At 37.4% G+C, this 27,894-nt stretch overlaps 1 protein-coding gene and 1 long non-coding RNA gene across 3 annotated transcripts; one reads left to right on the plus strand and one right to left on the minus strand.

The window, feature by feature from the left end:
• The first annotated feature begins 5,037 nt into the window (after window positions 1-5,037).
• itih3a.2 (inter-alpha-trypsin inhibitor heavy chain 3a, tandem duplicate 2) lies at window positions 5,038-26,158 on the plus strand. 2 transcript variants are annotated; one of them, XM_017711992.2, is made up of 21 exons: window positions 5,039-5,235; window positions 9,938-9,961; window positions 10,081-10,235; window positions 11,130-11,234; window positions 11,312-11,474; window positions 11,560-11,670; window positions 13,051-13,179; window positions 13,267-13,383; window positions 13,465-13,633; window positions 15,198-15,323; window positions 15,595-15,776; window positions 15,912-16,097; window positions 16,215-16,354; window positions 17,387-17,547; window positions 19,214-19,240; window positions 19,340-19,408; window positions 19,493-19,606; window positions 21,084-21,285; window positions 21,658-21,830; window positions 23,052-23,163; window positions 25,024-26,158. In XM_017711992.2, the coding sequence occupies exons 1-21, from the start codon at window positions 5,107-5,109 to the stop codon at window positions 25,160-25,162; spliced, it is 2,733 nt and encodes a 910-aa protein (XP_017567481.1). In that variant the 5' UTR covers window positions 5,039-5,106; the 3' UTR covers window positions 25,163-26,158. The 2 variants fall into 2 exon arrangements, with proteins under 2 accessions (XP_017567490.1, XP_017567481.1); XM_017712001.2 differs by lacking the exon at window positions 9,938-9,961 and having other exon boundaries at window positions 5,038-5,235.
• Window positions 15,224-23,970, minus strand: LOC108435882. Its single transcript, XR_001858481.2, has 5 exons — window positions 23,933-23,970; window positions 19,675-19,718; window positions 19,477-19,584; window positions 17,675-17,825; window positions 15,224-15,329 (listed from the first exon to the last, which is right to left on the minus strand). It is a non-coding gene; the product is annotated as an uncharacterized LOC108435882 (long non-coding RNA).
• Window positions 26,159-27,894: the final 1,736 nt, after the last annotated feature.

Genomic DNA, 27,894 nt, shown 5'->3' on the forward strand with positions numbered 1-27,894 from the left:
ATATACACTCACACAAAAGGCAATTTTACACATCCGTACAGAGTCACTGAAGCTCTCTCTCATTTTTTTTTACTAAATTCCCTTTCACACTTACATGAAATATGTTAATTTAATGTAAAAGTACTAACTGGGACACCAACTTAACCATAAAAATAATGCACTGTTACAGTGACACATTAAGTGGTCCAACTCCAATCACTGGAGGTTTGATTCTGCATTGCGGGGTTAAGGAGGTCATTTACACCTTCAGAGGAGCCGAGTTCAAAACCTGGTAAGTTTTATTTTAATTCACCATTGATAGCTGTGTTTTCTCCATTCCCGACAGCGTCCATCAAACACAACATGGCCACCAGGTCACACAAAATAGACATTAAAGGCAGTTCATGTGTTTGTTACTGCAATATTCACCAAGAAATCATGCAACTGTTGAAAACACACAAACAGACATACACACACACACACACACACACACACACACACACGTCCAGTGTGGCGGACTTCTCTGTGTCACATGGCACAAAACAATAAAAATATTTAACCAAGGTGAGAAAATCTGTTTCTGGTCATAGACTATGAAGGACAAAAACTGGTGTTTCTTAATATGACAAATTCAAATTAGCATGCCACTTAAGACTGGAACCATATAACCCATCCATCCATCCATTTTCTAAGCCGCTTCTCCGTCAGGGTCGCGGGGGGTGCTGGAGCCTATCCCAGCAGTTGGAACCATATAACAACGCACTTAAATGCAGTAAGTTAGTTAACCTATATGGGTTAAAACCACAGTTCATAAGCGTATGTCGACAGTAAAAATAACATAGCTAAACATTTAGCAGTAAACAGCAGCAAACTCAGCAGTAAAAGCAGTAAACACTCACAACTGATAACGTTACAACCCAAACCAACAGGCGACGCTAGCAGGCTAGCAAGTTAACTTGGGTTATCTAATATCGAGAAAAGATGGAAGGAAGTTGTCGAATGACTTACCACCCGTATTTTCTTGGTTTCTAGCAGTGATACCAGTCTGCTTCATACACCTAACACAAAGTAAGCGTCAGTTTCCATGTTAGTTTACCTCATTGTTGAGCTAGGACAGTAGGTTAGCTTGACAGTTGCATGGCTGGCCAAATTTAGAAGGACGTAAATTATAAGGATTTATATTTGTTAATGAAAGTATTCAAAGAGGTTAATTAACATGTCTCATGATATTCATGTGTAGGAGTAACAGCGATATGAACTTACTATTTTCCTCATCTGTATTAGTTCAAATGGCCGCTGGATCCGCTAAAGATCCGTTGAGTTTTGAATTGAAAGCGACCGTTGGTTCTGGCTCGCGATGACCCGCTGATGTTCCGTTAATTTTTAAATTTGAAACGAGAGCGTGACTGTGCGCGCGGGCTGCAGCAGAATGTAGTAGCTCCTGAGGTGCCATAATAAGCAGTGATTCAGTCACACGAAATCACCTTAGCCATCGAAAGGATCAAGCCTCATATTGTAGATATTAACTGAAACGGCTAAAACAACAAATGTTATAATTGTTTACTAAGACAAATAGTATGGAAGTACTATTACAAGGGTGACTTGAGTGTCATAGAGTACACCACCTGGGGTCTGGGGCTGTTTGTCAGCATGTGAGCTCCTTAGTTCCAGTGAAGGGTAATGTGAATGCTGCAGCATGCAAAGTCATTTTAGTTAATTATATGCTTCCAATATTGTGACAACAGTTTGAGGAAAGCTGACTAAATGGGCACAAATTCCGACAGACACACTCCAAAATCATGTGGAAAGCCTTCCTAGAAGAGTGGAGGCTGTTACAGCCACAAAGGAGGGGCCAACTCCATATTATTGCCCATATATATATATATTGTGAAGTGCTCCATTTGGTCCCTGAAACATTCAGAAATGTTTTATGAAAGTGTAGTTTGTCGAAATTGTTCTGAAACTAGAAACAGCTCTATAACTGACATGTTTGTGTGGTTTCTGACCCCAGATGGCAAGTATACATATTGGTCCGCTGGTTCAATAAGGTTGGCACCCCACTGTCTGTATGCCGTTGCTGGTCCACCATCGGACCACCCAGATTATTAGGTCTAACTAGTTTTTTTTATCTCTTCAGAGTTTTTAAATGCACATAGCCTTTTATTTTATAACAATTATAAAACAAACATTACTAACAACTGAGAAAAAATCATTAGGCCTCATTTAAAACGATTTAGCTGAAACTGTTGTTGCTGATAGATTAGTTACAGCGGTCTGTGGCTTATGAGGGGAGAACCACTAAGCTATCTGGGACGTTCTCCATAAAAAGAACATAAGCAGCCTCATCCCTAATAACAGCCATGTCTGTATTTTTTCCATTTTTATTCATAAACGGGTGTCATGTACTGTTAATAAATACACATGTGTGTATAAGCTTTCTAGTTAGTTATCCTAGCATCATAGCTCCACTAATGAAGTACTCTTGTACGCCAAAACCATGTCAGTGAAAATAGTGTAAAGTGTCATTTTTCCTCAAACTATCCCATTAATTAGCGAATATATTGCCAAATTATCCCATGAATGCATGGGGAAATGGAGCTACCCTCACATATTGAGGTTTAGATATAGGAGAGATAGTGTAGTTCAGCAGCTCTACAACTAGTCCATTTCTACCATCTATTAATGCAAGATTACATCATGTATGACTTCAGTTCTGTTAAAGAGGGAGGGGTGTGCAAACGCAAACATAAACACACAAATCTCTCCCTCTCACACACACACACACACACACACACACACACACACACCCTGGGTGATGCCAGCCAGGCGTAGATCAAGTCTGAAGGCCAATGCTGTACAAGACAAACATACAGACCTGTTTATTTTCAGCCTCCCCTTCTTGGAAGTGTTCTCTCTACATTCATCCAGGAACTCTACCAGGAAATTAAGCATTTTTGATAAATGAGTGAATTTGAAGCTACCCAACCAAAACCAAAACACTCATTCTGTTGAATGTGGTTCTGTGTGATGTGTATACATACTTGCGAATCAGTGAAAACAGAACAAAACAGCCTCTGTGCTAGAGCAGGTCATAGGTATGTCTAGTCAAAAGGCCCAAATCATGGAAAAAGAAATAAAATAAAATAAAATAAACTTTTTTTTGCAATGAAAGAGTTTGATGTAATATGTAAACAAAAAGTTTCAAAACATACCATTCACCCTTCAGTCCACACACTCCATATATGGAATTTAAGCTAAAAAAAAAAAAAAAACGCTGCCGGTTTTTACAGATCATCTATATGAATTACCTGTTTTCGTGATGTCACAGAAATCCCGGCGCATACCTTCATATATATCCATCCACTTAATTTAATGCAATTGAGCCAGTGCCACATTTACAAGTATCAAACTAAGACTCTGTAACAAAAATAGTCTGTTTAATTATTGTCACGAATCCACAGAGCCCTAGCAAGGATTCGGAATCCTCTGGGAGATCACATGACCACACTTCCTTCGACCTCAGAAACTCAAATGGACTCCATCTCCCAGAATCCTCTGAGAGATCAGCTGACACCTGAAATCTCCACACGCACCTATCAGCGCTCTAGATCACCGGAGTACTAATTATTGTCACCTGTGTAGTTGATCATATGATCTTCCTAGTATAGTTTATAAGCTCAGGCTTTTGCCTTAGACAGTTGCAAGGTATTGTTTCCATTTGTGAACTAATGAGCGTTTTATCTTTTGTGTATTCCTATGTGTGACCTGTACTTTATGTTTCTCCGGCTCTGCCTTTTGCTGTGCCCTCTGGATTGTTTGCCCTAGATTTCTGATTACTGTTTATGACCTTTTGCTTGTTTTTTGACTACGCTTTCTGCCTTCTCCCTTCTCCCTTTTTGCCTGTTTTTGACTCTGATTTTTCTAGTAAAGCCTTCCTTTTGTCTTTTAACCGCAAGCATCTGAATTCTGTTGAAACATTACAATTATAAAGCATAAGGAGAGATGGGAAACCGGTTATGTCAAATTAATTAGGACTAGTGCATAAAATTACACAAATGTCATAAGTGGACAAATTTGAGAAAATGATAATATATGGGTGACTCTTATAGTACGTGAAAGTATGTTACACCCCATGTCAAAGCAGTCATGCTCTCATGGTTGACTATTGCACTCTGCTGAGGCCTGTTTGTCCAGTGGATGGGGAACATATTTTCCCTCATAAGTCTAGAATTATTACTGTTGTTTTACTATACAACACAAATTAACAAAAGTTTTGGAAAAATTGAAATATGGGAGGAGGACCACACCTGAAACCCCTCCTCCGTCCAATCCAATGCCCTATAAATTCCATCCTTACCTTCTGTTTACTGTGATGAAGTTTTTGCAATCCCCATCACCACCTGATCTCCTCCCTGTTTCTCAGTCCTATCAGTCCTACAACAGTTAAAAGTGGAGTCCAACCTTCTAGCTCCAGGCAGCCCCAGACAACTCCACCCCAGGATCTCAGAGTTATTTCCTCTCCCTTAATAGTCCTTTCCTCATACTGCCACTGTATCTTGAAGGCATGGTCCAAACTTACAAACAATCATATGCAAAGGCCCAAACTTTACATTTGACTGTACTCTGTACTTTGTTTAGAATCCACATTTTGCTTTAATGGGTTAGGACAAATTAAAATAAAATTACACCATGTTGTTGCCAATAACTGCATCTTCTAAGGGCTAATTCCATGTTACAGCAGTAAATACATTATGGCTCTTCCATCCGTGTCATATTTATCCCATTTATAGTTTAAGGAGACAGTTCAGTGAGGAAAGAGCAAAGCTGCTAACAATAAATAAAAGCTAATTAGCATTGCACCACTCACATAATAGCTTCAACTCACTGTTAGCCATGTTACCACATTAAAACTATTGCTCGAAGGAATGAGTGGCTTAGGGACCATACTCACTTGAGATACAGGGCCATGAGTACACAAGTTCCACTGGCAACAGTCCTGTAAGAAACACACTGACTCATTCATTGCTTTCTTTCACCCTCCTGCTTTCACTCACCCACACTCACACACACACGCATTTAAGGACTGCAGAAGCAAGCGCTGAAGTCAGACTGATCTCAGGATTCATCATGTCTGGAGTTTGGACTGGGCTGTTGCTTGGTGTGTGTGTCTACGTGTGTGTTACAGCTCAGCGAAATGGACCTCCAGGTTTCCTTTACCATCATCATCATCGGCAGCATGATCAAACAGAGGAGCCGGTAAGACTGCATTGACATGGTGGAATATCTAAATTGTGAAGATTTAACCTCCTTTTTACCAAGACTCAATCTAGTAGGCCTTGCTCAGACGCTTATGAATGCTCCTATGATTTTCGCCAGCCGTGTCATAGAAGAACCATTTTTGGTTCCCAAAAGATGGTTCCTTAAAGAAATATCTTTGTCAATGAGATGTGTGAGAGGAAGCTCTACGTAATGGAAAAGTTCTGCACTTATAAAATGTATCTCCTACAACCATACATTTGGTTTGCAAAAGTTTGTGTGTCTATAGTCAAATGACCCACTTTGTTGAATTTCTGAGTGAAAATAAGTACATATACTTTACAGAGAGCCCTCTTCTGCATATTTATAAAACAGAAAAGGCTTGTGTAAAAGTTAGAGCATGTTTTAAATTTACAATTTACTTTCATTTTTTAGGCCTAATTAAAAACCCTATTTAAATGTTTATCTTTTTCTAATACAGTATTTTGGAGATTTTTGAAAGGCTATGCATTTTTTGTCATTGTTCAATTAAGTTTATTTTTATAGCTTAACCTTTTAAAACCTCTGATTATTTTAGTTAAAGGACTTATATCTTGCAATATTTTTGCATTTTATTATTATTACTTTTATTACTATGGGGTCCACTCATAACATTTGTGAGGTTTTAGGTGATTAAACAGAATTTTTTTGTTACAGGACTCAGAGCTGAAATACTCCTAATAACTTCAGCATCAATGGGAGGGGCTACACTGCTGTAGGCCAAAATGGGTGGACAAATGTGCATTATTTTATGTGACTTCACAAAAGCAGTGTAACTGTTTTTTCATGTATATAGACTGAATGGAGAGTAAATGGCATCCTTTGAAGCTTTCACAATGTTTGCTTGTTACATTAAACTAGAAAATTCAGTTGTCCATGATATGGTAATAAAAGATTTAGTAGTCAAAACACTAACTCTAGCTTATAGCTTATATTTATATTATAACTCTAGCTTATATTTCAATAAACACTGCAGGACAGTGAGTGTCTTGTCTCATGTGGTTGAAGGCATGAGTATGTTGTATTTTGTTGAGATACTGGTGAGTGGAGTGTACCACTTTTTAATTTAGATCTAAAGCAAGACTCACTTTTGTGTCTCTCAAGCCTGAGAGGATTGTGGTTTTCAGGACGGTTCTACTAATCTTGGTCAATCGGCTATTTGAAAAAGTCCCTATGGACCTTATGTTGTGTTATGCCTTTTTCTACTTCACTGTGACATTTTTGCTTTCCTACTGCAAAAGGCACCACATATTCCAACAATAACAGGAATAGCAGTAATACTAGCACTGGAGAACAACAACAACAGATAACACTGAGGAGAGCTTGCAAGAGATCTAAGGATAAGTCAACAAACAGCCACCTAAAAAGAAATGTCAAAGTGGAAAGTTTCAGTACTCCTTGAAACAAGACATAACATAGCAGCATGAGAGCAGGAGGCCACAATCATGGAGGAACATGCAGCCACTGATGCTCTCACTGGACTACAGCATTTGGTCTATTTTCAACAAAATCTGCAGGCAGGATTGGGATATAACAAAATACAAGTATTTGGAATACACATTCGGATCTAAATTCAGTCCAAGTTACATTTTGTAAAGGCAATTTTAATAAAATAGTTACTTTTTACATTTTCAGAAGAATACCTTTAAAACACCCACTAAACTTTAAAATGTATATACCGTATATAGCATATTTAAAGGAAACACCACCAATGTTTGTTACTATTAACTATTTGAGAGTCAATGCATGTCATGTAGCAATGTTAATGCTAGTTAAACAAACTCTAAAAAGGACTTTAACAGTTTCATTACAAACTGAAGTTCCTATTAAAGCTAAGTAGACTGATAAATTAATGTGATGATCAGTTGTTAATCATACTGCTACTGAGCTCTGCTAAAGCCAGAGTAGCTTGATAATGTGATGGAGTCATTAATCTCAGTGTTACTGAGCTCTGCTAAAGCCTGCGTAGACTGATAAATCAATGTGATGATCAGTTATTAATGTCAGTGTTACTGAGCTCTGCTAAAGCCTGAGTAGACTGATAAATCAATGTGATGGTCAGTTATTAATCTCAGTGTTACTGAGCTCTGCTAAAGCCTGCGTAGACTGATAAATCAATGTGATGATCAGTTATTAATGTCAGTGTTACTGAGCTCTGCTAAAGCCTGAGTAGACTGATAAATCAATGTGATGGTCAGTTATTAATGTCAGTGTTACTGAGCTCTGCTAAAGCCTGAGTAGACTGATAAATCAATGTGATGGTCAGTTATTAATGTCAGTGTTACTGAGCTCTGCTAAAGCCTGAGTAGACTGATAAATCAATGTAATGATCAGTTATTAGAGTTCTTGAAAAATCGCTCTATTGTTATCTCTCATACTAATTGTTCTTCTTCCACACTATTCTGCAATTAATACAGCCTGACCCGCTTAATGTACAGACTCCGTTTAAACTGTGTTTCGAGGGTCTCGGCGCTGTGACTTGTGCTATGTAATTTTGGAGTCGATCAGATTGGTACTTTTTAATAAAATTACGTTTAAAAATGAAAAACCTCCCATAAGAATGAATGGCAGAATGTTCAGAACTTCAAATTCTGACATTTATGATGTCACAGCAGGCTACTCAGTCTCACAGACACAGCTGTTACACAGGGAATCTGCTTTAAAATCATTGAACTTTCACCTAGAAACTCCATTTCAGTTTTGAATGGTAGAGAAACTTGTCTATTCTGAAACCTCAAAATATCTCATCATTTTATCAATTAGCTTTAGAGTTATGAGCATTTGTTTGGCACTAGGCTAAGAAAACTGCCCCAATTAATCCCATGTAAACTTCTTAAAATCAGAATCTGCTTATTTCAAGATTTTCTCTGTGTTTAACTCATCATAACTCAGACATTTTCTTCTCAATAAACACAACATTACACCAAAATAATCCTCAAGGGGGCTCATCTCATACCATCTATCCGGTTAAGCGATAGAGTAAGTAAACATTTCCCGAGTTATGACTGTTTGTTCAGAGGGTGCAAATCAGACTCAAACAAGGCTTCTCCACTAAGAGCTGCAATAACAGAGTGACAGTTCATTTGAATGACTCTCCCCCCTCCCCCCTCAAACACATACATCTCTCCCTCTCACACACACACACACACACACACACACACACACACACACACACACACACACACACAGACACATACCTAAGGAGGTGTTGTTCACCTACACGGAAACACACACAAACACACTTGCAGCTCTTTTCAAGTTCAGGAAATGCACATCTAGTTAATCTCAGTTACTCTGCTAAAGAATGAGTAAATGAATAAAACAATGTGATCAGTTGTTAATCTCAGTATTACTGAGTTCTGCTAGAGCCTGAGTAGACTGATAAATCAAACAAACAATCTCAGTAGTGGACATGTTTGAGAGTGATAAGTTTAGTATCTGTGTTGTACTGGACTCCTGCCTAGGGGATTGTGGGAGCAGCAGTGGACTGATGAGATGATGAAGGTGAGAGAAAAAAAGTTTTAAGAATTTTTGGAAATACATTTAAATGATAAGTGAAATTTTCCTGAAATGTATTTCAAGAAACAGAATAAGTACATGAAGAAAACTAACAATGAGTAACAACAAGGAGGAGTGTGAATTAATGTCCAATGTGCCTGTCCAAGATTTTTTGTAAACATGTTCTAAATGCATTCTGATTCTGTTACTTTTTATGTATTGTAATGGCATACATTGCTGAATATATTTAGTACAGTGTATTCAGTATTATGTGCAACCCTGTCTGCAGGACAGTCAGTGTGATTCAAGGCATGAATATGCCAAAAATGTTGCATTTGTTGATACACTGTTGAGTACAGTGCATCATTGTTCATTTAGATATAAAGCAACTTTCACTTTTGTATGCCTTGAACCTGAGGGGACTTTGGTGTTCTACTAAGCTTGGCCAATTTTCACTATGACGTTTTAACTTTACTACATTTTTTTAATCTATTTTGAGCCTTTGTAACCTTTCCAGTTTACCTGTCCAGTAAATATAGGGTATATTTCTAGTCTACACGTCCAGTAAATGTAGGTTATATTTAGCCAAACCAAACAGTTGATTCTGTTAGATGTGGTTATATGCATACATTATCATGAGTCAGTGATTCCCTGAGCATAAGAAAACAGCCTCTGTACTAATTCAACTAATAGTTATTCTTCTCTAGAATTAAATGCTTAAAGCTCCAACAACTCTCAGCTACGCATTTGAGTGTAGCCTAGAGCAAACAATAAAATGTTAATTAAAACAAAACATTCATTTAAATGATGTGCTGAAAATGATATTAGAAAAGTACATTATAGGTCAAAATTTTACTGAAAAAACTATTGTAAAACAATATTTCAGACATCTGACAATATTTGTAACCTTTTCATATTATGATAACTTTCTGTGAGGGAGCTTTTAGAGGTGGATATCTGGTTCCTATAACCACCACTGTGAACAATTCTGACCCAGTAAGTATATCACATCAATCAACCTGAAAACCTTTATGTAGATCTTAACAATGTAGTTATGTAGAAATTTTGAAAAATAAGTAAAATTCCCCTTTTAAAACAAACACAAAGATATTCCTTCCTAAATAACCTGATATTGATACTTTGACTGCTTGATTTTTTTTTACAGAAACAAAACATAAGCAACAGCAAGGTAAGAAAATGTATATAATGCGTATACACTTCTTCACCAGAATATTTAATGCTGCTAAACACATTTGCTACTTGCTACTAAATGACTTAACATTCAGTATTTCCTACTCCCTCTTTCAGATAGAGGTCCAGAGTGTGAAGATAGACTGCAAGGTGGCGTCTCGTTTCGCCCACACTGTCATGACCTCCACAGCTCTGAACAAGGCCAACGTCTCACAGGAAGTGTTCTTTGAAGTAGAATTACCAAAGACGGCCTTCATCACCAACTTCAGCATGTCAGTCATGTTCAGTTTATACTGGCTACCCATACTAAATGACAAATGATTTCCTAATGAATTAAACAATGACTCATAATGAATCACAGTTCATTTTCTTAATTATAGTCATTGTTAGGGACCACCCTGTATTTATTTTCCAGTCAGTCATTTCACACTAAATTAAACAGAAGCCTGAACTAAACACAATATCAATTTTTAAGTATTTAATGTGTCCACTCTTTACCTTTACCTTTAAACTTCTATTCTTTTCAGGAGATTTGCTTTTAGTTTTCAAAGAAAACTGCAGGGATATTTTTCCACACCTCCAAAGTTCAATCCCAGAAGTTGGTTTCTTTTTCTATTTGTCACTACCGAAGTTATTCCAAACACATTGAGGTCTGGGCTCTGGGATGATCAGTACACCATTCTGACAACACCAGGAGTGTTTGATTAGCAAATGTAGATTAGCAAATACTTTCTCAGTAACAGTTTCTTCACAGTTACACATCCTTTCAGCCTCACAGTGTTGAGTTGCATTGTCACAGTAGAGGGATGGACAGAAACGCCTGTGGATTTTTTCAGATCTTTGGCAACAGTTGAGTTACTCTTCTCTCAAAGATAAAAGCTTTTTAAGATAAAAGATAAATGCCTGCTTTTCTCCCTTACTTCCTTTCGACTTTCTCCTTACTTATGCAAGTAGATTATCTTTTATCTAATCTCCCTAAAATATCTCCAGGAAAATAAACAATTTTCACTTAATGGTCCTTTTGATTAGAAAATATACAAATGAAGGGTGGTCACTGACATGCTCACAGGTATACTTAAAGGTGAATTATGGCTGAAGAAAGGCATTTTCAGCCATATTACAAGTATGTCTGTCCTAACGTCCTTGACCATTTTCTCCTATTTTAGGGAAATTGATGGTCAGACATATTTGGGAGAAGTGAAAGAAAAGGAGACAGCTAAGGAACAGTATGAAAAGGCTGTGTCCGCTGGGCAGACTGCTGGCCTGGTCAAGTGAGTGAGCACTAAAGCAGAGGAACAAACTTAGAAATATGGCATATTTCACTGTAAATTGATTTTGATCTTTTCAGGGCCTCAGGCAGAAAGATGGAGAAGTTCTCTGTGTCTGTGAACATTGCCGCCAACAGCAACATTACATTCACACTTACTTATGAGGAGCTCCTTCAGCGTCGCTTTGGCAAATATGAGATCATGATTAGAGTCAAACCCAAACAACTAGTCCAACACTTTGAGGTGCAGTAGGTTATGGCTGTTTCTTCTCTGTTTCATCAATTCTTTATATGCATTGGTTCGTTTCATTTACACATTCTAACTACAGATTGTTGCTGATGTCTATGAGCCACAAGGCATTGCATTCCTGGACACCAATGCCACATTCCTCACCAATGAACTGCTCCCCCTGGTGGAGAAAATGGTCACAAACAAAATGGTAAGGCCCTTACTTTGAATATGAGGCTGTGAATAGTTTAAAGGAACATCCTAGCAAATATGAATAATGTAACCATTACTACATCTGTTGAAAACATGACAACTTGACTAGAACAGTGCCTAGAATATTTTCTGGCTTAATGACTAGGAAAAACCTTTCTGATGTATCTTGAAGGTGGGAGAAATGTTTGAAAAAATGCAATTACTTCGGGGCAGGTAATTAAGTGCAGTCTATTTGAAATGTGTGGCCAGCTGGCTAATCCAGAATGATACAGTAGCAGTTAGGATAACTTTCCTGCTGTCCAGGGATTCCCAGTGATTGTCTAATGAGATGGTTGCATTCCTATTGGTTGTTTCTGTATAATGCAAGCTGGGTTTTTTACTTAAACAATATTGTTGGATGAAAATGCAAAAAGGATACAAAATTGAATCGTTTGTCAAATGAGTTAGTCTGAAGAATGCAATGCTTTGCTACAGAAATTGCATTACATGGCAAATAACATAAAATGCTAGTTTTAGGTTGATTTCCTAGGTCAATATAAGTACACACCCTCTACAGAGAAGCCTACTACATTTTTAACACCCACTGTTTATTTGCTGAATTCAACATACTGGAAAAAGTCAAAGACATAAATTGTGGCCTAATACAATCATTATAGTAAAATATATAATTGTTCAATAATGTGCGATAAATTAAATATAATTTCTATTTTTAATTTTTTCTAATATGTTAAAAAGAAAGTTTTCCACATAACTGTATTTTGTAATACTTGGTGTTTATCTCATAACATGCAGCCAGAGGTGGGTGACTAGTTACATTTACTCATTTGTATTAAAGTAAATTTTCTTGGATTGGTATTTGCTTATACTTATATTTGTGAGGAAAGTGATCTGCAGTTTTACATTAGAATTCTCCACATTTAGTTACTAACTCCTTTTTTGGATTTAACTTCATTGTATTATATTGGTGACAATATCTTTACTGCTTTACAACTGGTCACATCTATGATGTTTGAGGTTTGCTTTTCATTAAGATTGCTTAAAAAAGAGAACAATAGTGCCTAACAATCTTCAGTTCCTATGCTGATAGATGTGGCATGTGCTACGAGGTTCTGATCTAGCTCTATAAGTACTTAAGTACTTGCTTTTTGGAAAAGTACTTTGACTTTGGACTCGAGTTGTTACTTCATCAAAGAAACATGTTGCAACTGAGTAGATAACAAATCACTGGAGTCTGTGGTAATATACTTGATATAGTGCATTAGAGGCATTCAGCATTGACCCTGAGGTCATCTGAGCCACATAGTCAGCAAAATACAACAACGCTGCACAGTATTGGAAATTGTACATATCCATGATCTCACATGATTCTCTTTTTCAGGCCCACCTGTCCTTCTCTCCTACTCTGGATCAGCAGAGGAAATGCCCAGACTGTGACAGTACATTGGTAGATGGAGATTTCATCATCACTTATGACGTCAACCGTGCAAAGGATATCGGTGACATTCAGGTCCATTTTGAAAAGAGCTGCTTTTAAGCACAGATTTACATTAAAGGGAAATTTTTTTAACTTCTTTTCTTTTCTTCTGTGTTTTAGATAGTGAATGGGTACTTTGTACATTTCTTTGCTCCAGCTGATTTGCCACGATTGCCAAAAAACGTAGTGTTTGTGATTGACAGGAGTGGATCCATGCATGGAAAAAAGATGGAACAGGTATTCAGATGTACTGGGGTTAACATCATGATTTGTATTATGAATTGTGGACAACTCGACATTTCGTTTTTCTTTTTGCAGACTCTAGAAGCTCTAGTGACCATTCTAGGTGACTTATATGAAGAAGACCACTTTGGTCTGGTCACATTCGACGACAAAATCGAATTGTGGAGACCATCACTGAGCAAAGCATCCCAGGACAATGTAAAAGAAGCTAAAGAATTTGTCAAAACCATTACAGCAAGGCACAGTAAGTAACCGGATGATAGATATGACCGTTGAACTCTCGTCCAAGACATGTTACTGTATCAAAGGTATATTGTATCGAACCTGAACAAAAGGTTTAAAAGCATTTTGCATCTCTCAGAGATCTAGGTGAAAAAAAAAAACGTAATTATTAAATTAAAAATAAGTCATGAAATTTAAATTTACATTTAGTTATTTATTATTTTTTAAACTTTTACTGATTACAAAGTATTTAATTAAAGCAACACAAAATATAGCATAAAATATTCCTGAATTTATTTTGATGCAGAGAATTATCCCTGAGCCTTTTGTGTAAATATAGTTTATCATCACTGTCGCACAAAAATCTTTCACTCTGTGTTAATATCTCATGATACTTGGAAACAGTAAGAGTCTTTTTATTAGAAACGTGTGTCTTGTAATTTTACTCACTGACCACTTTATTAGAAACACATCTTGTACTTTCACTCACTGGCCACTTCAATAGAAACACCTGTATAATACTTCCACCTACTATTGTTTCATACGTGTGCGCTGTTACACCATAAATCCTGCATTAATAGGTCCAGTATCTTCTAGTGACTGGAATGGCGCCTCCATTCCTTTTGGTTTTATCAGTTTTTGTTATTTTGCTTTTATCTTCTACAGTTAATTTCACAAAGATGCGTTTTTCATGTTTTGTTCCAACCATAATGATGTTTTGTGTTTCAGTTAACTAGCTCATCCTGTAATAACATAATAATAGATATTTGGTTACTCTCATCCTAGTGACCAGTATAAGTGCATACAGCTGCTGTGATGTTCAGTTCATGGCATGATTGATAAACTTCCTCTTACTCTGTTGTGAAATGTAGCATGCTCATTCTCTTAACTATGTAACAGTATGCATGAACTTTCAAGAACTTGCTATCGAAAAGCTAGATAGACAGATTTGCAATGTTTGTATATCTTTGCATGTTGTACAACATAATGGAGGGTCCTTAGACAGCTAACACAGTTAGAGCACATATGAACTGTATATTAGAAACACAGGGAAGTGGGGAAAACTGTAAAATACAGTAATTAGAAATACAGTATTGTAATTGTGGCCACTTTATTAGAAACACCTGTCTTGTACTTGTACAGCAGTCTACTCACTGACCACTTCATAAGATCTGACAAAGAGACCCATAATATAGATGTACAGTTACAGACTGTGAACAATATTTCAGGCACCCTCTACTCCATTCTCAGTCATTTGCTGTCTACAGGACTGCTGTTGTCCAGATATTATTTGTAAAAGGGACCATTCTAAGTGGTCCACCACCCAAAAATATCAGGCCAAGAGCAGCTCTGGGGTAAGAAACTGACCACAGATGAAAAACTAAAAAGCTAACACAGACTCCAACAACTGTTCACTAGCAAGCTGGACCTACAAGGCAGGCGATTCTAGTAAAGTTGCTGCCAGTGAGTACAAAAATGATCCATAAAATAATCCAGTAAAAAAAAGTAAAATCTCACAGCTCAGCCTTAAGGTAAAATATTTTAATCTGTTAAGATACATTAACAAATGTTTTTATTTGTGTTAGTGACGGATATCAATGGAGCCGTTTTGCACGCTGTGGACATGCTAACTGCAGCCAAGAAAAACAGCTCCCTCCCGGACCACAGCGCATCCATGATCATCCTTCTGACAGATGGAGATCCCACGTCGGGTAAGTCTGAGGCAAAAACAAAGGCATTAAGCTCTTCATACGTGTGGTTCCTATCGGTATCACTGTGATCAATTCTGAGTCGATAAGTTGGATGGAGCACCTCACATCAAACCATTCTGAATGTATATACATCTTAGCAAGTTAAATATGCAGAACATGCAGACACCATTTTGCCATCAACTTTATATTGATAAGGTCATTATAGCTAAAATATCAAATCATTGGTCATGTTAATGTTACACACTTCAATAGTGTGCTTAAATTATTTCAGGGGAGCAACATCTACCCCAGATCCAAGAGAATGTCCGAAATGCCATTGGAGGAAACATGAGCCTGTTCTGCTTGGGCTTTGGTTATGATGTAGACTACACATTCCTGGATGTGATGGCCAAGCAGAATGATGGACTGGCTCGCAGGATCTATGAGGCATCAGATGCTGCACTTCAGCTACAGGTACTGTGAGTTTTGTGCATAAAGAAAAAAAACTACAATTGATCAAAATTATAATGCTATGTGTGTGTCAGTTTCAGTAAATGAATTGAAAAGCCACTCCATAGCAAAAGGCTAACTTTTCTGTTTTCCCCAAAGGGTTTCTATGAAGAGGTGGCTAGTCCACTCCTATTAGAAGTGAATCTGCATTATCCAGACAGTCTAGTGAATTCCTTGACAAACAGCCACTTCAGGCAGCTTTTTGATGGCAACGAGATTGTAGTTGCTGGCCAACTGAATGACCTTGCTGTGGACAACCTCCTAATTGAGGTGTCAGCCCAAGGGGTGAGAAACATTCAAATTACATTACAAACAATTGTTCAAGACATGCAGTCATGTTGCATCCTACATAAATCAGCCTCAATAAGATTCTCAGTGAATTTGATTTCCTTTTCAATTTAGCTAGAGGAGCAGTTTCTTGTCCAGGACCAGGTCAGTGTTGAGGAGTGGGACGTCATGTTTCCTGAACAAGAGTACATCTTTGGGGACTTCACTGAACGTCTCTGGGCATATTTGACCATTCAACAGCTCCTAGACAAGCGGTCAGCCTCCCAGCACAAAGAGTACCATATCATATGAAACAGAAAGTTTCAATGTGATTATGACAGTGCTTTCAGGATAGAATGCTACAATTCATTCATTGTCCCTTGCAGCAGAAAGCCTATCTTGTACTTCCACTCACTGGCCAGTTTACCTTATACATCCACTACATAGGTGGACTTCACACCAATAACAAACTCTAGCCCTGTCTGTTGTAATTTGCTAAATGTAAACCTCTACCCTGTTAGATTGCAATGTTAACATGCATAATTCATTTAGATTCTGTGCTCAATTAAGGGTTATGCACAAAAAACTTTTTACTTCTTAAAATTCTTCTTTACTTCTTATAGTTCTTCTTTACATGTTAACTAGATAATTTGGTCAATTTGTTTTCATTTAGCACTAACTGGTAATTTATTGTTGAGTTATTGAAGAATAAAAAAATTTAAGCACATTGTAGAGGCAAAGCTTAGGTTGTACACAAAATTATGATGTGCAGTACATCATACAATACTCTGTTTACAGTTGTTACTGCTTAATGAAGTAGTAATAGTCAGACAGTAGTCATTGGCTTGATAATTTACCAGCTATTGGCTTGATAATTTACCAGCTATGTTGTGCAAAAGACTGATGTATAAGGTATAATACAAGAAGAAATGTTTGATTTCCTCGTTATTGCAAAATAAAGAGGTAATTAGCAGTTACTGTCTTGATAAGGCTTAATAAATGAGTAGCCAGTTTTGTAGCCAATGTTGCCATCATTGCTTAAAGTCTCTGTTATTTTGGTAGTCCACAAGCCAGACTACACACATAGTGTAACCAAGAACCATCTACCTTTACAGGAATCATAACCCTTTATTCTGGCATGGCACATAGAGGGAGGACATTGTACAAATCCATCAGATAAAACTGGCTCTGAAAGACTCAATAGCCAGCACAGGCAGCTGTTCGCTATTTTTGACTATTTAGTATACAGAACAGTTTTTATGTTAAATTTGGAGTAACTGCTAATAACGAATTGCCTCTTCTAACAGGGACAAGTGTAAACCTGAAGAAAGTGAGAACATCACAGCTGAAGCCTTGGACCTCTCTCTGAGGTACAACTTTGTCACCCCACTCACTTCCATGGTGGTCACTAAGCCACAAAATGATGAAAATCCAGAGGATGCGCTCATTGCTGACAAGCTGTCTGAGGGTATGAAAGAAGTGCAGTTATACAATGCAGAACAGACATAGAGTATAAAATATGTCTCTGAGCTTAACACAGAGGTCTCAAACTACTAAGACAACTTCATATGGCCAGTCACATATTTTCAATTTACCTTTCTAATGGGTGTTGTCACAAAGTAGCTTTGCAGAAAATCCGTGTCCAAGCCCCAAGCGCAGGGTGACAGTGGCAAGTAAAAACTCCCTCAGAGCAAGAGGATGAAACCTTGAGAGGAGCCAAGACTCAAAAGGGGAAACCAACCTCCTCTAGTCATCACCAGATAGCAAAACAATAACACAACAAGAGCAAAACAAATAAAGAATAAGATTTGACAAACAATACACAGTAGTGAACATAGAGAAAAGAAAAGAAATAAGCATGTCATTGGAGAAATATTAGGATTAACCAAGGATAACCAACTGAGAAATAGATCTATGAAAACCAGTGGCTGTTGTTAGAAGGCTGGGCAGATTTGCCTCAGCTACTAGACATATAGCTGGTTATTTAACATAAGTTATACAAAGTAAGCTTAATCTGAAGCTGACATTGTTAAAAACAAAAACACTGCACTGCACACTAGAAGAAACAATTCAAACCAAAGCGTATGAACGCTGCATACGGAGCACGGCTATAATTACACTATAACTTAGTTTAGGCCGATAGTTAGTTCAATCTGCCTCTGTGGATTCTTTCATTCAAAGCTGTAGATACAGCGTGTCAGAATGAAATTAATCCACTGAGAACATAGAATTAACTGCTCATTTTGACAACACTTCACTTCACTCATGTTCAGCAAGAATGCTAAAGCTATCACAATAAGAATCCCATATAATTCTACTATTATCAATTTGCTTGATTTAAGTAAGCTCTAAAATATTTATTAAACACTATGAATTTACACTATTATTATTATTATTATTATTATTACTAATAGCAACAGTAAGAGTGGTGGTGGAGACAGAACTAATGTACTAATAAAATTGACTAAGATGCACTTACATGATATGCAGTTGTTTGCAAAAGTTTGGGCTCCCCTGGTCAAATTACTTGTTTTACAAATTACTAGTTTTCTAAGTAAGAATAAGTTAACCCATCCTCTACAGAGAACACACATCTGCACATTGTATTGCACCATTACTGATTATTTGTTGAATTTAACATATTGGAAAAAGAAAAGCATAAAATTTGGACTGTGCAAAGTTTTGACACGTTTTATGTTAAATGTTTTATTTTTTACATTAGTGTTGAAGTAAATAGACAGACATGATACTTACAAATTTGTGGGAAAATGACATTTTTAAGTTTGTTCTCTGTAGAGAATTTGTTAAACCATTTTCATATAGAAAATCAACAAAACATGTCCTTTGACCAGTGATGCTGCGTATTACGTAGTTTCCTCGCATTCTGGTTTCCAATATTAGGTAAAATGTTAGATTAAAAATTTGTAATTAAAATTTACACTTTGGAAAAAAGGGACGCTTTTTTCCCCTGCATTTTATTTAACCCCAATTGTAGAAGACCACCTGGCCCCCAGGTCATTTGAGTTTGAGACCCCTGGTTTAAACCCTTAGCTATAGTGTTTTTGTATGAAGAAAAGGTTGACAAATAGACAAGCTAACAGTGATGCTAGTGTTTCTCCTCGTTTCGTTCACAGATCAACGGCAGGACATAATTCCACAGGGTAACAACTTATTTTATTGATGGATTACTGATGAGGATGTAGTCACAATACTTTTGTTTTTTCTGCACACTGACAAAAGCTACACATCTATCTATCTAGATTTCGACTATGATATAACTGTAATGCCCATTGCATTGAAAGGCAGCGCCCAGGCACTTAGGTACTTAGGTAAGGTCATTTTCAGATTATAACCTATGAAGATTGATTGATTAATTTATATAACAATTTAGTCTCACTTTTTACACTTTGCAGTTGATGGAGATCCACACTTCATCATTGAGATTCCAGAGGTGAATGATGCTCTGTGCTTCAATACTGATGACAAACCAGGCACCATCTTCAATCTAGTGAGAGAGCCACTCACAGGTAAATATGTGTAAACAAAGTAATTCAGAGTGGTTTGATGTGAGATGGTGTACTGTAGAAAAACTTACAGATTCTGATTTCTGAGTGTAACAGGAACCAGCAATCACGTTGTCTGCAACACAAATATAGCCATTTTATTTACTATCCAAAACATCAGTGGACCTGAATGTCTTCTATGTTTTTTTATATCTTGATAAAATAGTGGTAAAAAAAAAAAAAGGCTTGCAAACTGGATTTTTAAAAATACATTTTAGGCCAAAGCATTATCTCAAGGCTATATGAAAACAATGTCTCAGCAACATATTTACCATTTCACACAACAGCTTTCTGTGAGGCAGCTTTTAGAAGAATTAAACGCTTCAGATGTCTAGTTCCTATCACTCTGAAAGGTACAGTGGCCAAGAAGACCCAACAAACTGTGAATTAAAATGAGCTGCAAAATGCACATTCATCAAAATGACAACATAGGTTCTTCATGTTGCAAACACACTGTAAATTCGTAGACAGTCAGCTAACTCAGAAAGTACTTTCATCGAAATGACAAAACCAATATAACGCTGCTAACACCGAAAACACTTTGATCAGCATGACTACATAGGAGCTACATTTTACAAATACAGCGCAAATTAAGAAATCACATGCAACTTCAGAAACGCTGCAAAGCCAGTCACAACACGACGGATGTGAGCCACAACACAAGGGAAATGTTTCTGGAAGTCTCAAGGGTGATGGAATATCCATGATGGAAAATCACAGGAAGAATTGGATAAGACCGTAGACACTCACATCCCAAGTTCATGGTTTACCTGGCTGACTAGTTTGCTATCTGACATGCCGTAGCTGTAATGTGGTAGTTATCTGGTTTTACTAGTTTAACTTATGGTTACACTCTACAGCTAATTTCCATTACGATACAATAATAGCAGCTAATCTGCGCAAATAAAAGTTAACTTACTTTTATCAGTCAGTGTTTGTGCTTTGTAGAATTTAAAAGTCTGAATGGCTCCATCCTCTCTGAGTGTTCTCCAGAAACATATCAGTTGTGTCATGACTAGGTTATTAGCGTTTCTGAAGTTGCATGTGTTTTCTGTATTTGCAGCATGTTTATGAAATGAAGCATGTACAAAGTACTTTCTGAGTTTGCAGAGTGTCTACGAATTTTGAGCACGTTTGTAAGATGCAGCGTTCATGTTGTCATTTCGATTAAAGTGTTTTCTGCATTTTGCAGCTTGTTGTTTATTTGCAGTTTATTGGGTCTTCTTGGCCACCGCAGAATGACCATGCTTACATCTAAACAGTTTAATAGTGTTAAAATTATGAACAATAAGCAGAATTTCCCTTTAAACAAGGGCTCAACACAGGTATAAGATGCAAGACCGTTCTCAGAGTTTATTGAGTTTCTGTAATTAATTCTGTATTCTGAATTCTGAATTCTGTAATTATCTTCTCCAGGCCTAAATGAATTTTAATTTCACAGGTTTTGTAGTAAATGGGCAGACCATAGGAGACAAGAAAGTGGAACCTGGGAGCAAGGGGCACACCTATTTTGGTCGCTTTGGGATCATTCATGAGAAGTTCAACATCAGATTGATGGTGACCACACGAGAGATCCTTGTGTCTGAACAGGGCAAGCATGAAGAACTTCTTTGGTCAAAAACATCTACAGTTAAGCACCTAAAGTGAGTTTCTCTGCTATCCAGTTCCATTTAAGTGGCTACATGTCCATATGATACTATCAAATGGACAAATACGGCTGGGCTTTTGACTAGAGATTCTTAATCAAGTCCCCAGTCATCTCAAACCAGTCTATTTCTTTGTCCTATACCAGCTCCCAATTGGCCTAAGTCAGGTGGTCAGAATTTTAAAGTCCTCAGTTACCATGTTCACATGTAATTGGAGCTGGAAAAGCACAGAAATGAGGACTGTTTAGTAAGGCTGGCTGAGGTAACACTTGGAAAACATGGAACACCTGGACAGCCAACTATAAAAACACAGTGTATGTTTACTGACCTTGTGCAATCTCTGCTTTCATGATTTTGTGCTTTTCCCAGCATGGAGCTACAAGTAGCCAAAGACCACAGTTTAACAGTGACCCTGAGGAACACGGTGAAATGTGTAATCATTCTGCACAAAGTGTGGGAGAAGCACCCCTACCACCAGGACTACTTGGGCTTTTACACAGTGGACAGCCACCTCCTCTCACAGAGTGTCCATGGCTTGATTGGTAAGGCCAGTAAATGTATTAGCTGGAAATATGTTACATGATCCAAAGTATGTGGACACCCTCACACATCCATTGCTAACAGGTGTATAAAATCAAGCACATAGTCTCCATAGACAAAAACAGGCAGTATAATGGGTTGTACTGATGGGTGACTTTAAACATTGCCTTGTCATAGGATCCCTCCTTTGCCACAAGCCAATTTGTGATATTTCTGCCCAGTCAGATCTGCCTGGTCAATTGTAGGTTCTATCATTATGAAATGAAAGTATCTAGAAGCAATAACAGCTCAGCCATGAAACATCAAAGTTTGCTGGAGGAGGAATAATAAACCTTAATAAATAAATAATAAACCTTACCCACTCAAAGAGAGCAAGGCCAATTGTGCTCTCTTGGATTCCCGGCTACGGATGGCTGTAGCATCACCAGGGATCGAAAGTCATGGTTTGACAAAGTTTGTTGTGGAGGAACTTTATTGTCTTGGACAGAGCCCTGCCCTCAACCCCACTGAACACCTTTGGGATGAACTGGAATGTCAAATGCGAGCCAGGCCTTCACACTCCAAAATCTTGTGGAAAGCCCTTTCAGATGAGTAGAGGCAGTTATAGCTACAGTGATGGGGCAACTCCATGTTAATGCTCATGGTTTTTGAAAAGAGATGTCCACAAGCTCATATAGGTGTAACAGTCAGGTGTCCACATACATTATCATTTTAAAGCAAATATATAAACTAACATGATCATTCTAAAATCAAGCAAACTTAAATGTTCGTTTGCCCATTCGTACATTTGCACGCAATTGTGGATGAAACCAAACAAATATACAAAAAAACAAACACACACACACACACACACACCTTCTAAGCCGCTTCTCCTTCTGGCTCGTGGGTGGTAAAAAAACAAACATTTATAAAATAAAAAAAATAATAATTAAAAAAAAAACAACCATAAACATTTAAACGTCCTGCTCTTCAGTTTCCTTTTACTGGCTTCATTGAAATGACTCACCAGTCAGAGAACTTGGCCATAAACCAAGAGGTTATAGGTTGTTTCAACTGTTATTGTGCCTTATGAGTAAAATAACTTAATTTTGCAGATTCTATTAGCAAGTTACATTGAAGAACTGGATAAAAGAAACCAGCAGTAATTAAAAGAGTAACTGTGTTCAGCTTTTCATTCTTCAGTTTTCAGGGCCAATACAAATTAACACTGTTTACCCCTACAGGCCAATTTTTCCATGGAGTGAAATTTGAGGTCAGCGAACCCTTTCAAGGGAAGGACCAAGACAAACCTGATGCAACCATGTTTGTGAAGGGACACAAGCTTACAGTGACCAGGTAAATAAAAGGGCAAAAACACTCAACCAGCAAGACATAGTGTTCTCACCTGAATGTACAAAATCCTTGAAAACTACTAAAATTCACAGCAGATGTCTTGGCAAAAAACTTTCATTTTAAAAAACTGTCATTTTAAAGGATAATTCAGTAAAAAATCTCATTTATAGGCTAGACCGACAAAGACAGTGTTTCGTTCTCATGCAAGAGTTTGCTTCAATAGTTTTTGCGCAGGAGCAGTGAGCCTAATGTATCTAACAAGTAATGAAAGTTTACAACCGCTAAGGCTATTTATTTTAGCAATAGGGCTACAAAGCTAACATTGCTAGCAAACACTAGCAGTCAACAAACACCTAAATCTTTCCTGTAAATACTTAAATAACAAATAATTAAACTGCAGGTTTACACAACTTGAACAAAGTCCTGGATGCAGTAAAATAGGCTTTGTGACTATGTGGTTTCTGACGCTGTATGAACATGTGAACATGTTATTTGTATGGACAAAAGTATGTCACGGGCCCCCCAAGTTCTTCAGGCATGTACCCCAGTAAAATGTTGCCATGTCCCTGTATAATCAAGAAAAAAGTAAAGTCGTAAGCTGTAACATTTCTCTTTTTAACCTTTACTACTCATCAAAACTACACGACACAAACATTTGGCGCATGTCACCCCACTGCTCATTGAGCTCCACTGGTTACCGGTTGCTGCTCGTATCAAATTTAAATCTCTTACGATTGCCTACAAGGTGTTAACAGAGCAGGCTCCTTCCTACCTGCACTCGCTCCTAAAGGCTTACAGCACCGCTCGGCCGCTGCGATCCTCCAATGAACGTCGCTTAGCTTTGCCAAACATTCACACAAAGCAATCGAGACTGTTCTCATACTTGATTCCCCAATGGTGGAACAAGCTACCTTCCGCTGTCAGAGCAGGGGCGTCCCTCGCTATTTTTAAGAAACTTCTGAAGACAGAGCTCTTCAGGGAGCACTCACTCTGATCGCCTCTTGCAAATCTAACCACTACCAACATCATCTCCTTCTTGCCCTCCTTCCCTTCTCTACCCCGCTATTACCCTTTGGCCTCCTTTAAGGCCTGATTATGTTTGTTCTATGTACCTCATTATTTGTAAGTCGCTTTGGATAAAAGCATCTGCTAAATGTAATGTAATGTAATGTAATGTAATTTTGATGGCACAAATTCACTACAGATGCTTATTTCATACAAACACTTGTATGTATACGTCTAACAGCACATCAGTGGAGCAGCCAGAGTAATGCTAATGTTCCTAATAAAGCTGACCCCTTCGTGTGTGTAAAAATATAAAGGACATTGTGCAGTTCACATTTTGCAAGCCTAACTGGCGTGAACTGATGATGCAATACAAAATAACACAGGCATGTATTTTTTTGGCTTCAAATATTTTTTTTTTCACTTTTCATTTTAATAAAAAGCCTAAATAGAAAAGTGTGAAGACTTGCAAGACAAAGGCAAATGTCCAGAGCAAATAAAGAAATTTGGCACAAAAGAGAGTTTTTAATTGTACCTGTTCTGACAACTTCTACTATTCGGTCACAAAGATGCAGCTTTCTGGTTCTAATATAGACTGTTCTGCGCCTTTTACTGACAAGCAGAGAGGTTGGGTGGTGATCCTCTTAATATGGGACTTCCAGCCCACAATGCTGGGCTAAAAGACTAAAGAAACTTATTTTGAACACCAAACATGTCTTGGCTAATCATCTACATTTTGTGTAAAAGGGAAATGGTGTAAATTAAATGAATTGCTTTTATTATTATTATTTTATACGATAATTTCTTTACCTATTTTGTATAAGTTCATTAAGTGTAATGTGCTTTTTGTGTTACCAGGGGCTGGCAGAGAGATTTCAGAAAGGATGTAAAGAATGGAGAAAATGTGCCTTGCTGGTTCATTCATAAAAATGGCACTGGGCTCATTGATGGGAAGCTTAGAGATTACATTGTCTCTGACCTCTTCAAGACATTCTGAGGAAGATCTATAAGTGAAAACACAAACTGTCTGCCTTTTTCTTAACCCTTACTGGTCACAAATATACGAGTAAACCATTTATGTTTGGTTTAAAAAGTACCTGACGGCAGCACAGCAGGATTTCTATTGACAAAAATTAAGACAACGTTGTTAGGGAGGTTTGTACATGCTTCACATTAAACGCAGTTGCCTGTTGTCCAAACATACTGGTTTTATATCTGTTTTTTTGTTGTCAGTGTGAATTACCTTTCAAAAATTCACCTGTTCAAAATCAGCCAGTACAGTTTCCTAGCAGTGACAAAGCTAGGGGGTGGCTGGGGTGGCACTGGCTACCCCTAAAATCTGCCTGGCCACCCTTGGTGCCGCTTTAAAACTTTCTTCTCCCCAAATGGGAGAAAAAAAAAAAAACAGAAGTTGATACACAAGCCTTACCACAGTAATCCATCTGTAACAGTGCATACACCATCAGTAGAGATGTTACATCTATTGTTAATGTGCAACATTATAATATTGTCACACATACCAGGAGAAATTAATCCTGTGCAAATAGAAAAAAGATTATAGTCACACTCATGCGACTGACCTTTGTGTGCATGTCTGTACATTTTCATTCAAATATTTTGCTGAGTTGAAACGCTCATGGAAAAGCTAATTATTCTTGAGTTGTTCTAGCTATATGATGCATGCGATATACTACATTTCCATCAGTCCTCTGCTGAGTGTTGTCATACAACTTGTGACAGAGGTGAAATTCTTGTGTTAATGGTAATTGTAGTCCATCAGGTAATACAAACAGTATCGAACAAATCTAGATGTTTGTAAACAAAGGACCTCGCAATGTACTGCTGGTGTGGGTTTAATCTCACACTAAGATGCAGAAAAATACAACTTAAGTGCTTAAGCACCTCCTTGTGGGAAATCTGAAGTATTGTGGAGAAAGTGAATTATCTGTACATCTCACAAAATGAGCATTAAAATACCTAAAAAAAACTTTTACACACTGCTTCTGTTTTTCAGTCTAAATGCCCACTTATTGAGATTGTTGACGTTTTTACCTCAGTGCTAAAACATTTTGTGCTACAACATTTGCAACTTTTATAGCACCAGTGCTACATGCTCAAAATGTTTTAACCACTGCCCTGTCAAAGTTATGAGAAACACATAATATAAAAGTGTTTACCCAGCCATCCAATATAAATGTTATGATTTGTGGTTGCATAAAAAAGGCAGAACTAGAATACGCCATAATCTTGTTTTTTATTATTCTTGATGTAGACATATATACAATTATTTGGTGTTTCTGGACTTTGACACCCTAAAAGTCGCCTTATTTCTATAGTCCTAAAATCACTACTGTTTCCTGGCATAAACTTTTTTGTGTGTTGCCCTAGGTGGCTTGATGGTACAATTCTTCTTTCGATGTGGAGTTTGCATGTTCTCCCTGTATCTGTGTAGGGTTTCCTCCCACAGTCCAAAGAATTGGAGATGCATGTATATGTGTTTGTCTGTCATGTGATGGACTGGTGACCTGTCCAAGGTTTTTCCTGCCTTCTGCCCAAAGACTGCTGAGATAGGCTCCAGTATCCTCCTGTGACCCAGGAGGATAGGTAGCTCCAGATATTACCATGTCTTGGGATGTCTTAAGACATGTCTAAAGACACATTATGAAGATTAGGACATCTTGAGGCATGTCTTAATGAATGAAGACATGTCTATAGACACAGATCTTAAGATGTCTTGGCCATAATAACATCTCAAGATGTAGATGCATAATATTTATTTTAAAATTTTATTTAAATTTTTTTTAAATAAATCTTTTACTTTTAAATATTTTGAAGGGAATATTAAAATGTAACATTATTTATAGCAAAAACTAGTAAAGATCTTTTTATTGTTTTAATTTTTATTCTATGTAGAATGCATAATAGTATTATTCATTGTCATATATTATTTTATAAACATACAAACATATATACATTAGTACATACTACAGTGATGCATTTCAGAATACTTCATTTCTTAAATACTTCAAGAAATATATTTGTTTGAAATACCAGCCAAATCTAAACTCCTGTCTGACATTCATATAGTTTTATTTATAAAAATTAGATGTGCATTTCCTGAAGGAACTGCAACAGTGCTTGAAAAGAGCTGCAAGTGTGTGTGTGTTTGTGTGTGTTTCTGTGTAGGTGAACAACACCTCCTTAGGTATGTGTCTGTTTGTGTGTGTCTGTGTGGTATGTGTGAGAGGGAGTGATGTATGTGTTTGAGGGGGGAGTGGGGGAGAGCCATTCAAATGAACTGTCACTCTGTTATTATGCAGCTCTTAGTGGAGAAGCCTTGTTTGAGTCTGATTTGCACCCTCTGAACAAACAGTCATAACTCGGGAAATGTTTACTCTATCGCTTAACTGGATAGATGATGTGAGATACGACCCCTTGAGGATTATTTTTGTGTAATGTTGTGTGTATTGAGAAGAAAATGTACGAGTTATGACGAGTTAAACACAGAGAAAATCTTGAAATAAGCAGATTCTGATAGGGGCAGTTTTCTGTGCCTAGTGCCAAACAAATGCTCATAACTCTAAAGCTAATTGATAAAATGATGAGATATTTTGAGGTTTCAGAACGGACAGGTTTCTCTACCATTTAAAACTGAAATGGAGTTTCTAGGTGAAATGTTCAATTATTTTAAAGCAGATTCCCTGTGTGACAGCTGTGTCTGTGAGACTG

The sequence above is a fragment of the Pygocentrus nattereri genome, chromosome 21 (assembly GCF_015220715.1).
Source record: "Pygocentrus nattereri isolate fPygNat1 chromosome 21, fPygNat1.pri, whole genome shotgun sequence".
NCBI classification, from domain to species: domain Eukaryota; kingdom Metazoa; phylum Chordata; class Actinopteri; order Characiformes; family Serrasalmidae; genus Pygocentrus; species Pygocentrus nattereri.

Coding starts and splice junctions, on each gene's coding strand:
- itih3a.2 (XM_017711992.2), top strand. CDS start 5,107: ATGTCTGGAGTTTGGACTGGGCTGTTGCTTGGTGTGTGTGTCTACGTG. Junction 11,475..11,559: donor AACTAGTCCAACACTTTGAG/GTGCAGTAGGTT, acceptor TTCTAACTACAG/ATTGTTGCTGATGTCTATGA. Junction 16,098..16,214: donor TTGAGGTGTCAGCCCAAGGG/GTGAGAAACATT, acceptor TTTTCAATTTAG/CTAGAGGAGCAGTTTCTTGT.